The sequence below is a fragment of the Ochotona curzoniae genome, unplaced genomic scaffold (genome assembly GCF_017591425.1).
Source record: "Ochotona curzoniae isolate NIBS_2020 unplaced genomic scaffold, NIBS_Ocur_1.0 scaffold_1852, whole genome shotgun sequence".
Classification (NCBI taxonomy): domain Eukaryota; kingdom Metazoa; phylum Chordata; class Mammalia; order Lagomorpha; family Ochotonidae; genus Ochotona; species Ochotona curzoniae.
The window spans coordinates 32,314,749-32,329,142 of NW_024467087.1; the positions used below are offsets into that span (position 1 = coordinate 32,314,749).

The 14,394-nt window shown below is 38.1% G+C and overlaps 1 protein-coding gene across 10 annotated transcripts in view; it reads left to right on the plus strand.

The window, feature by feature from the left end:
- Positions 1–297: 297 nt before the first annotated feature.
- Positions 298–14,394, plus strand: part of RBM41 (RNA binding motif protein 41) — a 44,988-nt gene continuing 30,891 nt past the window's right edge. Inside the window, exons 1-5 of one of the 10 annotated variants that reach the window (XM_040999717.1) lie at positions 336–356; positions 2,279–2,395; positions 3,225–3,417; positions 3,594–3,798; positions 5,556–5,627. In XM_040999717.1, the coding sequence (XP_040855651.1) occupies positions 349–356; positions 2,279–2,395; positions 3,225–3,417; positions 3,594–3,798; positions 5,556–5,627 (595 nt within the window). In that variant the 5' untranslated portion in view covers positions 336–348. Of the gene's footprint in view, positions 357–2,007; positions 2,400–3,224; positions 3,418–3,593; positions 3,799–5,555; positions 5,628–6,479; positions 6,515–14,394 lie in introns of those variants that run through there. The other 9 variants (XM_040999724.1, XM_040999723.1, XM_040999720.1 and 6 more) reach the window with 9 other exon arrangements.

Consider the following 14,394-nt stretch of genomic DNA (forward strand, 5'->3'; position numbering starts at 1 on the left):
GAACTAGCCTTTCTGTAGTCAGCAGAGTAGACAGCAATTTGAAGGAAATTAGAGAAGTTATGCTGTAATGACATTGAGAAGACAATCAAAAAAGTCCTAGGTGACCTCCGATTTATGGGCTGAATATTTTGGGTGCTGTGTTTAAGACCGAAGAGAAGTATTTGGGCAATTTACAACGTAGTAGTCACTCAACACTTCCTTTCCCTTCCAGTTTCTATAGATCTGTGGTACTACGTTTCCCAGAATTCCACGCTCAACCACAATTCTCCGAGTATGCCGCGAAGAGTTCTGGGGTTTGAAGTCCGCGAATGCATCGCCCAAGTTAGCAAGATAGGGGCCTTTGGAAACATGAAGAGGTAAGGGCTGTCTTAGAAACAGGCGGCAAGGGGACTTCTTTTTCTACCTTTTACTTTGGAAATCGCTGTTGTCGTTTTCTGTTTATAGGCAGGTTTTCAGGGTGTGGTTTCTGGTAAAAGGGAGGGAACCGGGTGGGGGGGACAGATTGGGCAGGCCTGCGGGGTGAAGTTCAGGGAGGACCCACTGCCGGGGCGGGCTCCGTCGGAATGCGCCCTGTCCCGCCACAGGCCCGGAGAGCTGGCTCGGCACCGCGGCCGAATTGTTTCAGCTAACACCCATCCAAGCAAAAGGGTCTTGGAGGGCAAGTTCCTGGCGTTGGAAACCCCCGGGCTGGCTCCTCCCGATCTCACTCCAGCTTACCTCATCCTGTGACAGGGGCTCAGGGTGTGCCCCCCATTTATTTACAGCGTGTGTATATTAAGGAAGAGTTTGAGGGCGAACTGGGCAACCAGGTGGTATTTTCAAATCTTAAGATTAAGGAAGTGCTGCACTGTATAAATTTAGAAGGCAAGCACAAAGCGGATAGGATATATTTACCAGAGAAGGAAGGCAGGGCTGTGAGCAGTTCCCGCCGCTGGTTCTGCTGTGAATGGCAGTGGAACCCTGGACGGTCATTGTTGAGAGTGCGAGCCTCAATTATGGGCAGGACAGAAAGCCTTTTCGTTTTGTTTGCACTGTGTGATCCTCCGTCTCAGATCCTTACATTTATTTAAAAACCTGCTTCTGATTTGTCTTGCCTGAAAATAACCTGTAAAATGTTCATGGTGACAGCTCACACATGCAGAATGTGGCATATACACATTGAAAACCCAGTATGGGATGAAGGAGTAAAACGTTGCCAGTGCCTTGGAATTTCCTTTGTCTCCTGTTTGTTTCCGTCCTTCTCCTTCCCTGGGATGTGATCACTATCTAGAATTTTGAATTGTTAATTCCCTTTGCTTTTTTTGTCCTTGTGTTTTAGTTTTTAAAAAAATGTAGCCATCTAACTGTATCCTTCAACAGAATATTCACCCTGGAGCTTCTTTGCTTCTTTAGTGCCTTTCTCCCGGGATTGAATTACACAGCAGAGAATGTGGGGTTTATTTTGTACTGCCTTACCCTTGCTTTCAAAAGGACTGGTTCATCTGACCCTTGCATTTCCACTAATACCATTTCAGACTGGACCTTCATCACTTTGTACTTACTTAATGCTTTTGTAACTAATTCTTACTAGAGAGTGGCACATGATAGCCACTCTCATCTTCCTAAATAATCATTTGTATTGGGTCACTTAACTGCTTGAAGCATGACTTTATAATACCTATAACATTAAACTTGGGGTCCCTCAATTGTTATATTTAAGGTTGTTCACAGTTGGACTTAATCACCCTCTGTGAGCAGTATTCCCGTGTGTGAATACCAGCTAAACAGAACATCTCATTACAGCTCAATGCATATGCTTATCCCTTTGTATTCAGTCTCCAAATTCCCCTTTTCTTTATGACACCCTGTCCTTTCAGTATAAGAATATCTGTCTGAAATTTTCCTTTACCACTATAGCTCCAAATTATCTTTCTTCTATAAAGCACTACTGATTTGGCATATGTATTTCTTTATCATTATTCATTCATATTCTCTCGTGCTGTCCTCCCTCCCTCCATTCTCCACTCTCTCATTCTAGACTCTTGTAAATCTGATGTCCACACACACAACTTTCTTCCCTCTGATTAGGTTGCAAGTCTTTTGAGGATAGGGACTGTCTTGTCGTTACCTTTGACTTCCGTCAGTACCTCGTTCCTTGTGTGAGCAGCTATTTACTAAATGCTTGTTACAGAAGTGTCCTTGATCAAACAGGGTCACTAATGGCTAATAATCTAGGTGAGGGATATATTTGGAAACCGGTCTCTTCTACTTTCTGTACATATTCTTACATCTACACCAGGATAAACAGCTGTGTGAAGAGTGATGAGCGCACACTGGAGGAGCTGGAAACAGAAGGCGAGAGGCAGCTGAAGAGCCTGCTTCAGCATCAACTTGATACCTCTGTCTCCATTGAAGAGTAGGTATTGATTTTGCAAATGAGTGATAGTGTCATGGACCCATGCCTCCAGGTGCCCCTTCTTAATGCTTAGAGGGAACACACTCTCCTACTCCTTTTCTTTGACAAATTGCTGCTTATTAAGCAGGGTTTTGAAGATTTATCTATTTTTATTGGAAAGGCACGTATACAGAGAGGAGGAGAGACAGAGAGGACGATCTTCCATCCAATGATTCACTCCCCAAGCAGCCACAACAGCCAGAGCTGAGCCAGTTCGAAGCCAGGAGCCCAGTGCTTCTTCTGAGTCTCCCACAAGGGTGCAGGGTCCCAAGGCTTTGGGCCATTCTCAGCTGCTTTCCCAGGCCACAGGCAGGGAGCTGGATGGGAAGCGGAGCTGCCGGGATTAGAACCAGCACCCATATGGGATCCTGGCATGTTCAAGAAGAGGACTCTAGCTGCCAAGCTATTGCACCAGGCCCCTATTAAGCAGGGTTTTGCTTCTGTGTCTCTTTATCTGGGAAGCCTCCCATAATCCACTAAGCCTGGACCAGGTATCTTTATTGTATCCTAAAATACACTGTGTTTCCTCTAACACAGTGGAAATAGTATCTTTGTCTGTTTACTTGTCTCTGCAGCATAGTATGTGATACATAGTATGTACCAAAAAAGATGTTGATTTAGTAATTTATTAGCTCGATTGGTGGAGTTCCATTTTGTCCCAGCGTTAGAAGTAAGATGTGAAAGAGAAACTGCTGATGAGTTCTACTGTGCCTCCTGGAATAGTGAGCCCCCATGGCTGTGCAATGTGGTAACTGCAGGGTGTTCCCCTGTCTTCCTGCTTGTTTTGCAGATGTGTATCTAAGAAAGACAGTTTTGCTCCTGGCACAATGTATAGGCCCTTTGGGAAAGAAGCAGCTGGGACTATGACTTTGTCCCAGTTCCAGACACTACACGAAAAGGACCAGGAAACTGCTTCTCTCAGGGAACTAGGGCTTAATGAAACAGAAATCTTAATCTGGAAAAGCCACGTGTCGGGGGAAAAGGTGAGTTTTGTTGTTGTTGTTGTTTTGTTTATTTCTTGATGGATAGGGACATTGGTGAAAGTGACATTTTCCTTTGACTTTTTAGCCAGTGCTTTCTGCAAGTGTTTGTTGCTGGGCTCTGGTAGGCTTTCCAGGTGTGTCCTCTGTGACATGCGCCTTCTATTCTATGGTTTCAGAAGACAAAACTGAGAGCAACTCCTGAAGCAATACAGAAACGTCTCCAAGATATTGAAGAAAGGATTTCAGAGCGTCAGCGCATCCTTTGCCTGCCACAGAGATTTGCAAAGAGCAAACAGCTGACCCGGCGGGAAATGGAAATAGAAAAATCTTTATTTCAGGGAGCTGATCGTCATTCCTTCCTTAAGGCTCTTTATTACCAAGGTATGTGATCCCCCCATCTTTGGTATATTCTATCATTGAGAGAAAGATTTAACATCAAGGCATTACATATGAAAAATTTGTGAAGAGAGTAGGAAAAACCAAACAATTACTGCTCTTGAGCAATGTATAACCCCATAAGAGAGATAAATATATAATGTAGTTAGTTGCGTGACAACATGGAAGTTGCTGTTAAACAGATTTTAATAAAATGCTGAGGGATCACAGAACCTTGAGCCTTGAAGTTTAGTTAGGAGAGTCAGAAATTGACATTTGTATAATGGATCAAAAGGCATTTGTCAGATAAATAAAGGGTAATGCAGTTTTGAGTGAATGTGAGTGGGATTGTAAAAGGAATCAAATAGGTTGGGAACCAATGAGAACTTTACTGTGATAGGAGTCAGCACAGCAGGGAATGATAGAGAACACTAGGAAAGGAAGTGAAGTAAGATCAGAAGTGTCTTTAGGCTGAACTCTAAATTAACACAGACTATGTAAACAAGTTATATGTACTTGAACCCAAAAGATTAAACAAATTTTACAAGGCACTATGGAAAGTGCACAGAAATTTGAGAAGTAGTTCTTCACTTTGTGCCAAGTAGAGTGTGGTTGGAGAGATAAATGTAACAATTAGTAACAATGTTAGATATCACTGCTACATAGTGTATCAATTTGAAGGAAGAAAGTGTACTATGTATGACCACGGAAAGACTGTCAGAGGAGCTAAGATTTCAATGTTCTTTTGATACTATTTAACAGCATTTCAGTTGCAACAGGATGTGAGTGTGAGCACTATGGAGAGTTTGGGAGAGTTGTAAGAAACAAATTTGGAAAGGTAACTAAGAATTTTGAACTTCATTTGGTGGGTAACAATACACCTATACACAGTTATTCAGTTAGAATGTAATTTAATATTTTCATGTCAAGAGTAACATGCGAAAAGCCATATCTCAAAAGAGTGATAGCCGCAGTAGGCAGGATTCAATAGAGAAAGAACTAGCAACAGGGAGAGTGGATAAGAGATATGACAGGCTTAAAGAGCCAGCCTTGAATAATGGCACTGAAATTGGAAAGAGGGGTAGGCGTGGTTATAAAGAAGAATTAATAGATTTGTTGACTACCAATGAAGAAGGGTGGATGGAAAGGGATGTGTCAAAGGAAATCCAAATAATTCAAGGCTGTATGACTAACTTAACTGGCAGAAAAATGATAAGGCTTTTTGGGGGAAATTTTACAGAGGGATAATGAGCTTGATTTTTAAACCTGTTGCATTTGTGAGAATGGCAAGAACATCAAATGTGGATAGTGAAGGGGTGGTTAGTTGATAACGCAGCAGTGAAGCTCAGGAGAGATTAGAACTAGACGTATATCATTGAGAATCATCTATGCTTAGATGATATGTTAAAGCCTTGAGTAGCTTGAGTGATCTGTGAAAAGGAATTGAATACCCTAACAGCCTTTTGTGGAGACAATTTACACAGTTTAAGAATGTGGACTCTGGAGATGGAACCCCAGGGAAAGGCTCCCCCACTGCCTAACTGTGGAGTACTGGTCAAGTTACCTCTCTAGGCTTCCATTTCTTTGTAAAATCAGTGTTAATAGTAGCTATGGTGTAGGGTTGCTAGGAGGATTAAATAAGCTATTACATGTAAACCACTTAGAGCAGTACCTGTTATTTGGGTTGGGGAAGGGTGGGTGGTGTATAAATCTGTTCTGTTTCCTATCTTTGAAACTCCTTGCTTTATTTAAACCCTTCACAGCATACCACAAAAAGACAAGTGCAGACAAGTACATGACCTCAATGAAGAGGAAGATAAAATTAGGCACAAAAGGCAAGTCGAGAGTTTTCTTACAGTGTTAGATTTAGGAATGTGACTTAGGGCCCCAGACTTCTAAGTTGAGCACTTGTTTAATTCCATATTTAGTATTTCACGATGTTTATAGGAGATGATCTAGAGGGAATATATTGCTCTGAAAGAGTATATGAAATATATAAAAGAGAAGAGTTAGTACACGTTGTAAAGCAACTTTCAGTATTATTGTTGTTTTCTGTACCTTTAAATTATTCTACCAGACATAAATTGATCTTAATGATTTTTAGATCCTATTTCCTAAATAATTCAAAATGTTTTTCCTAATCAATAAAGTATAACTATTGATGAGTATGGTCATGCTAATTTAATAGACAATATTTTCTTTTTAAATTAAAATTGCATGAATTTTTGGTATACAATTCTGTGAATTGTAAAACATGTAGATTTATGTGACAATGAAGACAGAGAAAAACTCCATCACTCTAAAAGAAACTCCCTCATACTATCCCTTTATACACACTCCTGAACCCACCCATAATCTAACAATCACTGATCTATGATCTGTTCTCCATCTCTGTAGTATTATCTTTTAGAAAATGCCATATGAAAGGCATCACTCTGTAACCTTGTGAGACTGGCTTCTTTCACTCAAAATGACAACCCTTTGATTGAGGCTCATCCAGGATTTTGTGTAGATCAATAGCTCATTCATTTTTCTAAGTAGCATTCCATTGTATGAGAGTGCCAAAGTTTGTCCATTTATCCATTGAAGTACAGAGTGATTAATTCCAGGTTATATGGTTATGAATAATATTGATGTGAACATTGTTGTATGGGTTTTGTATGAACACAAGTTTTTATTTCTCTAAGGTAAATATCTAGAAGTGAGATTACTGGGTCATATGGTAAGTGCACATTTAACTTTATATGGAACTGCCAAATCATTTTCCAGAGTGGCTGTACCATTTTGCATTTCCACCAGCAATGTATGAGAGTTCAAGTTGCTCTGCATCTTTGTCAGCACTTGGTATTGTCAGTATTTATTTTGGCTATTTTAATAGGTGTGAAGTGATACATCATTGTAGCTTTAATTTGCATTTCCTTTACGGCTAATGATGTTCAGCATCTTTTCATGTGCTTATTTGTCATCCTTATATCATATTTGCTAAGATGTCTATTAAAATCTTTATTATAATTGGTTATCTACTTTATTTCTGAAGAATTTTGACAGTTCTTTGCATATTCCAAATGCTGTTGGCTGTGTGATTTACATATATTTTCTTTCAACCTCTGTACCTTGTCTTTTCATTCTTAGCCACGTTTTGGAAACATTTTTATTGTGAAGTCTATATAACATAAAACTTACCATTTTAACAAATTTTGAATGTTTAGTTCTATGGCATTAAATACATTTACATTATTTCACAACCATCACCATTATCTAATCTCTAGACCTTTTTCACCCACCCAAAGTGATACACTGTACTTATTAAACACTAAGTCTCAATTTTCCCTTTCCTCCTTTTCTGGAAACCATCATTCTACTTTCTGTCTATAAATTTGAGTACTCTAGGTACCTCATAACAATAGAATCAAATAATATTTGGGGTTTTTGTTGTTGTTGTCCCTGGCTGTTTTTACTTGATGTAGTGTTTTCAAGACCCATTTGTGCTATAGTGTATGTCAACATTTCTTATTTTTTAAGGCTGAAAAAATATGTTTATACCATATTTTTGTTCATTTACCACCACTGGACACTTATGTTGCTTCCATGTTTTAGATGTTGTAAATAATGCTTCTGTGAACACAGGTGTACACATACCTGTTTGAACAGCTGTTTCAGTTCTTTTGAGGATAGTTCCAGAAGTGGAATTGCTGATAATACAAGGAGCTTCAGAAAGTTTGTGAAAACTAAACGTATTCTTTTAATTCTGTTTTTTAATCTATTTTTTGAAGCCCCCTCATGTTCTAATTCCACATTTAGTTTTTGAGGAACTGCCATGTTTTCCAGACGCTATACCCATTTTGCTTTCTCACCAGCAATGCACAAGGGTTCTAATTTCTTCATTCCTGCCACAAAAATTATTTTTAATTCCTTTTGTATAATAACCATCTTAATGGATGTTAAGTGCTATCTCACATTTTTAAAAGTACATTTATTTTTATTTATTTGAAAGGCAATAGGAGAGAGAGAGAAAGAAGGGGTTGTGGAAAAGAGAGAGTGAGAAAGGAAAGAGAGAGAAAGAAAGAAAAAAAACTTCTCTCTGCTGCTTCACTGCCCCAAATACCTGCAACGGTCTCAGATAGCCCTGGTCTAAGCCAGAAACTTGAAGCAAGTCTTCTGTGTGAATGGCAGACCCAAGAACTTGAGCTGTTATCCGTTCTTCTCGGAGCACACATTTTTCAGGGAGCTGGATCAAGACTTGATCCCAGGTACTCTGATATGTGTTATACAGACATCCCAAGCAGCAGATGAACTAACTGTACCACAACACCCATATCACTGTGATTTTTATTTGCATGATTAGTGCTTATAAGCTTCTTTTCATAGGCTTTTTGACTATTTGCATATCTTTGGAGAAATGTCTGTTCAAGCCTGTTGCACAATTTTAAAATGAGGTACTGTTCATTTGTTATTGAATTGTTGGAGTACCTTTTCTATATATTACTCCTTTTACAAATATATGACAAATCCATTCATAAGCTGTGTTTTCACTTTGTTGGTAGTGTCCTTTGGTAAAAGGTTTTAATTCTGATGAAGATCAACTTGTTTATTTTTTCTTTTGTTTTCTATGCTTTTTGTGTCATACATAAGAAATTATTACTAAGGTCAATGTTACTAAACTTTTTAAAAAATTGTCTTTATTATTTCCCATGGTAAATTTAGTAGTTATAGAGATTCCTCCTTTTCCCTCCCCTTTATCCTTCCACATTCTCTCTCCCCTCTCACCATTGTCTCCCATATGATTATAGTAGTTTAGACCTTTAGTAATAGTTACATGTTTAACCTTCTACTGTGTGAGTTCTTTATGGCATTGTAGGTATAGATAGAAAATCTAGTATCTTATTGCCTAAGAATATTATCTATTTCCTTGGCAGTCCTCCTTTTATTTGGGAGTAAATGCACCTACCTCAGCAAATCTTCACTTCCCAGTATGTTAATCTCCATTATACAAATGAACCATAAGGAAATATGTATGTACTTATTCACAAATTTGTTTTGTATTTTACATGGATGTTGTTTTATATTAAAGAGAACATATGAGCTTTTTCCTTGTGTTATTTTAATGAGTTTTACAGTTTTAGCTCTAAGAGTGGCTATTTGTTACAGTAATTAAGACACCACTGGAGGCATCCACATTGCATAAGTATGCCTGGGTTTGAATACTGCCTCTGCTCTGTGTTCCAGCTTCCTGCCATTGCCCATGGAGGCCTCCAGGAAGGGTACAAACAGTTGAGTCCCTGCCACTATTGAGTTCCCAGGTCTTAGACATTTAGGGAGTGAAAAGTAGATGGAGTTCTCCCTCTTTGTGCTCTGATTATCAAATAATAAGCAGTTTTACCTCTTACATTTAAATCTTTAATCTGTTTTGCTTCTTATATATATGCTTTTCAGGTAAGGATCCAACTTCCATTTTTGCAGATTGATATGCAGTTTTTCTAGTACCACCTGTTAAAAACTTATTCTTTCCATACTGAGTGATTTTGATAGTGTTCAAAAATCATTTTGCGATATGTACAAGGATTTATTTCTTGAATCTCCATTCCCCCTGGGTCTGACTCTAGGCCAGTACTGCAATATTTTAATAATTGAAACTTTTTAAGAAGTTTTGAAATCAGGAAATGTGAGAACTCCAACTCTTTTCTACCTTTTCAACATTATTTTGGCTTGGTGACATTCCGTAAGGTACTGTGTGTGTGACTTGAATCGATTTTTCTACTTCTGAAAGAAAATATTGAGATCTTGGTAGGGATTGCATTAAATCTGTCGATTGCTCTGGTTAGAACTGACATGTTGATAGTATCAAGTCTTCTAATCTATAAACATGGGATATCTTTCTGTTCACTTATTTCTTCTCTAATGTAATCCAACAACATTTTGTAGTTTTTAGCATATAAATCTTGAGAGCAAATGTTTGAAAAGTTTTATAAAATCCAATTTGTCAGTCATTTCTTTCATGGATTATACTTTTAATAAGTACATATGTATAAGAATTATGCCTAATACTCATGAAAAATGTATTCTGTTTTAACAGTTTTATAGAGGCATACTTCACATTTGAATCTGTGATTCTTTTTTTTTTAAGATTTATTTTATTTTTATTGCAAAGTCAGATGTACAGAGAGGAGGAGAGACGGAGAGGAAGATCTTCCGTCTGATGATTCACTGCCCAAGTGGCCACAATGGCTAGAGCAGAGCCAATCCGAAGCCAGGAGCTTCTTCCTGGTCACCCATGTGGGTGCAGGGGCCCAAAGCTTTGGGCTGTCCTCAACTGCTTTCCCAGGCCTCAAAGCAGGGAGCTGAATGGGAAGCGGGCTGCTGGGACTAGAACCGGCACCCATATGGGATCCCAGTGCAAGGCAAGGACTTTAATCACTATGCTACCGTGCTGAGCCCATAAATCTGTCATTCTTTTGGACAAGATTCGTTTATATGCTTATATGGGATGTAATGTTAAATTATATTACCAACTGTTAAAAGATTACCCTTTCTCCATTTGTTGGTCAAATGGTCAGACGGTGAAATACTGAAAATTATATCATGTTTGGGAATAAGACAAGGATACCTACTTTTGCCACTTATATTTATAGTGCAATGAAAATATAAATCAACAACAAAACGTTTTAGGAAATTTGCAAATATGTAGAAATTAACCCTCTACTGAATGTTTGATAGATCAGAAAAAAATCACAAGGGGCACTGGAAAATATTTTTCAGTTGCAATTATTTCAATGTATAAAAAATTTTTTTAAGATACAGTAAAAACAATTTATAGTTAAAGATGTACATATTAATAAAATTAGTAACTAACACATCCATCTTCAGAAATTACAAAAAGAATGGCTGACATTATAGTTCAGTCTGTCGAGCTGTATGTGTGTTGTCCAGGTCTCCCACAGTTGGGTGGCAGAGGCCCAAACAGTTGGGATCATCTTCTAGCACTTTCACAGGCACATTAGCAGGGAGCTGGCTTGGAAGTAGCCAGAACTTGTAGCTGTGCTCATATGAGATGGTTGGTTTCACAGGTGGAGGCTTAAACGCTATACTACAATCGCAGCTCCATAAATAAATCTTTTAAATTATAAAACATGGGGGCTTGTTGTGGCATAGGAAATAAAATTGCCACCTGTGACACCAGCTTCCCATTTGGACACCTGTTCTTATCCAGGCTGTTCCAGTTCTAATCCAGCTTCCTTCTAATGACATGGGAAAAACAGAGGAATATGACCCAAGGGCTTGGATCCCTGCCACCTGTATGGGTGACCCAGATACAACTCCTGACTGCTGGCTTCAGGCTGCCTCAGCCCTGGCCATTTACAGACACTTAGCAGGTAAACCAGCAGATAGAAGATCTTTGTCTCTCCCTCTCAGTCTGTACTCTTTCTTTCAAATAAGTAAGTAATTATTCAAGAATTGCAAAATGGAAAAAAAATAAATCCAAACCAAGCTAAAGAAAGGAAATAATATTCAGGGGAAAATAAATGGAGAATAAAAACTAGAGAAAATCAATAAAGTCAAAAGTTCATTCTCTGAAAAGATAGTCAAAATCACTAGACTGATGAAATATAAAAAGAAGACTCAAGTTTTTAAAGCCTGGCTCAACTTTGGTTTATATTTTCATGAGATGGCTTTTCCTGTCTTTTTCTTTTCAACCTGTTTTTCATTTTTGAATATAAAATGTGTGTCTTATTCACAGGAAATATGAAACTGATATTTTATTTTAAATCAGTCCTTCAGATCTCTGCCTTTTGAATATTATAGTTCACATAATGGTTTTAGTTGCAATTTGTTGGTAAGATACAAGCTAAATATTCTAGTCTGAGCTCTGCTCCAAATTCCAGCTGCTTCTTTTTTTTTTTTAAGGTTTATTTTTATTATTTTTTTATTGGAAAGGCAGATATACAGAGAGGAGAGACAGAGAGGAAGATCTTCCATCCGATGATTCACTCCCCAAGTGAGCGCAACGGGCCGATACTATGCCGATCCAAAGCCAGGAGCCTCTTCTGGGTCTCCCACACGGGTGCAGGGTCCCAAAGCTTTGGGCCGTCCTCTGCTGCTTTCCCAGGCCACAGGCAGAGAGCTGGAAGGGAAGCGGGGCTGCCGGGATTAGAACCGGCGCCCATATGGGTTCCCGGGCGTGCAAGGCGAGGACCTTGAACCACTTGCGCCACCGCGCCGGGCCCTCCAGCTGCTTCTTAATGCATACCCTGGGAAGCATTGTGTGGCTCAGTTGTGTCGCTCTCCCTCCATCTCCGTTGTGTCTGTGCTATGTCTCTCCACTAAAAAGATGGTTCACATTTTCCACAAACTTTTAGAAGACCCACATATGGACTACAATAAGCCTCTCTTTGACTACAACCTACAGACTTTTTCTTCTCCATTTGGCTCTGTTATATTCATTGTGCTGTCTCTCCAACCCTGTTTCAATCGTCAGTTCCTTAACATTTTTTTTTAATTTTATGCCAATCTGCCAGCACCTCCTGTTTGCTGTTCCTTTCACGTCTTTCTTAGACTCGTTCATCAACTTTTTAGCCACAGTCCGACCTATGAATTATTCATTCTCTGCTTCCTTATATGAGTGTATATTTATCATATACATCCAGTGAAGCCTCAGCACCAGCTAATTGCCTTTTCTGTTTCTGCATCATAGCTTCTGAGCACAACTAGAGAAAAGCCATAACTTCTTGCTGAATAACTAATGTGCCTCTGCAAGTTCTGCATCTTTGGTATAGTTGCTTTCTTTCTTGTTCAAAATCCATCTCCTAGTCCATAGTCAGTGCTGCATTTCATTTCTTGTAAAATCTATTTTAGATCTTCATTACTATTTTCTGCTCTACTATTTCATCATCTTAATAGCCTTCTATCCTGTTTCAAAGGAAACACTGCCATCAGCAAGAACTTTCATCAACTTTCTGCTAGCTTCTGCATCCTCTCATTTTCTTTCTTCATGACTCAGTGCTAGGGAAGATCCTCCTGCTTAAGGTTAATCTTCACACCTTTGTGTTGGATTGTATTCCTCTTATCATCCAAGGGACCTCAGTTGGTTTTATCCCAGTATTGCTTCCTTTCTTTCAGGAGATTAAAATTATTTTTTTCATTTGCCTACACTTGATAAAGAATATGACTAAAAAAAACCACAGAAAGTGCACTTCAATTGTTTAGCTACTTGAGCAAATAATATTTAGATCTTCTCCTTTCACTTTATGCCATCATAAGTAGCAGTCGGTTTAAAAAGAAAATGTAAGAATTGAGGCTCTAGAAAGTATAAGACTAAATATATATGTTAATATTCTTTAATATCTAAATCGTAAAAAATTTTTCCGTTTTTTGTTTCAACTGAAAATTTTCAAGTTTAAAGAATAATTGAAAGAATTTTATTTCAAACACCTAATATTTCACTCTTTATTCTGTTACTAATACTTAACTTTATCTCATACCTGTCTATACCTCTGTCCAACTTTCAATCTACCTTTCTTTATTTATATAGATTTTAAAAGTTCATTTGAATGCAAATCACCCAAATTCTTCAGCATGTATATTGTTTATACTAGAGTGAAATATTTGTTCACATTCTTTTGCTATATAATTTTCATATGATTAAATGCATAATTATGCACTTGATGACTTTTGATGAAAATGCAAAACTGTATATGACATAGTGCTAAATGTGTAGCAAGCTACTCTGCAGGGAAAAAATTGTATTGTTTGCCAGTTTCTGTTATGTGCATATTCCCACCATGACCAATTTCAAGCTACCATTGTATTTTTTTATTGTTATTATTTTACATGATGCAGTTTTGTGGTTATAGGGGTATCCCACTTTCTCTCCCCTTTCTCCCTCTCCATTCTCCTCTGCTACACCATTTCCCTTGTATCTTAGAATAAGTTAGTTATTCAGCTACAGTCACAGTTCCAACATTCTGCTGTTTAAGTATGTAATGGCATTGTAGGTATAGGCAGCTACCATTTAATCTTCACTGAACATGGAGTTGAATATAATGCATACAAGCATGGCCATCTCCAACATACCACTACATCTGTGTAACTTAACCCCTATGAAGTCATAGAAGATTGTCATCTCTTCAGAAATTTCTATCATATTTATTTCTACCAATTCCTATACCATCCTCCCAGAGGCAATTAGTATTTTGATTTTTTACTACTATAGATCAGTTTTGTCTGTCCTAGAATTTAATATTAACTGGAACTCTATGATATGCAATTGCATTCTTTGTAACACATCTTTACTTTATACTCTTATTTTTAATTTTTACAGAATTAGTACATTTCACAGATACAGATACAGATTTAGAAGCATGGGGTTTCAGTCTCTTCTCCCTCCCTAGCTCCCCACTGCAACAATTGCAACCTGATCCTTTCTGCCCTCAGCATCTATGTATTTGCTGTTGGAATCATCATAACCTCATTTTCTTGTATATCTTTCTTTCATACCAGGTTGGCACTGTGTGCTGGTATAAAATTATCAAAATCCATTCCTATTTGAGGGACCTTCAAAAATATGTGGGAAAATGAAATTTAAAATAAGCATTTTGGTATAAAACA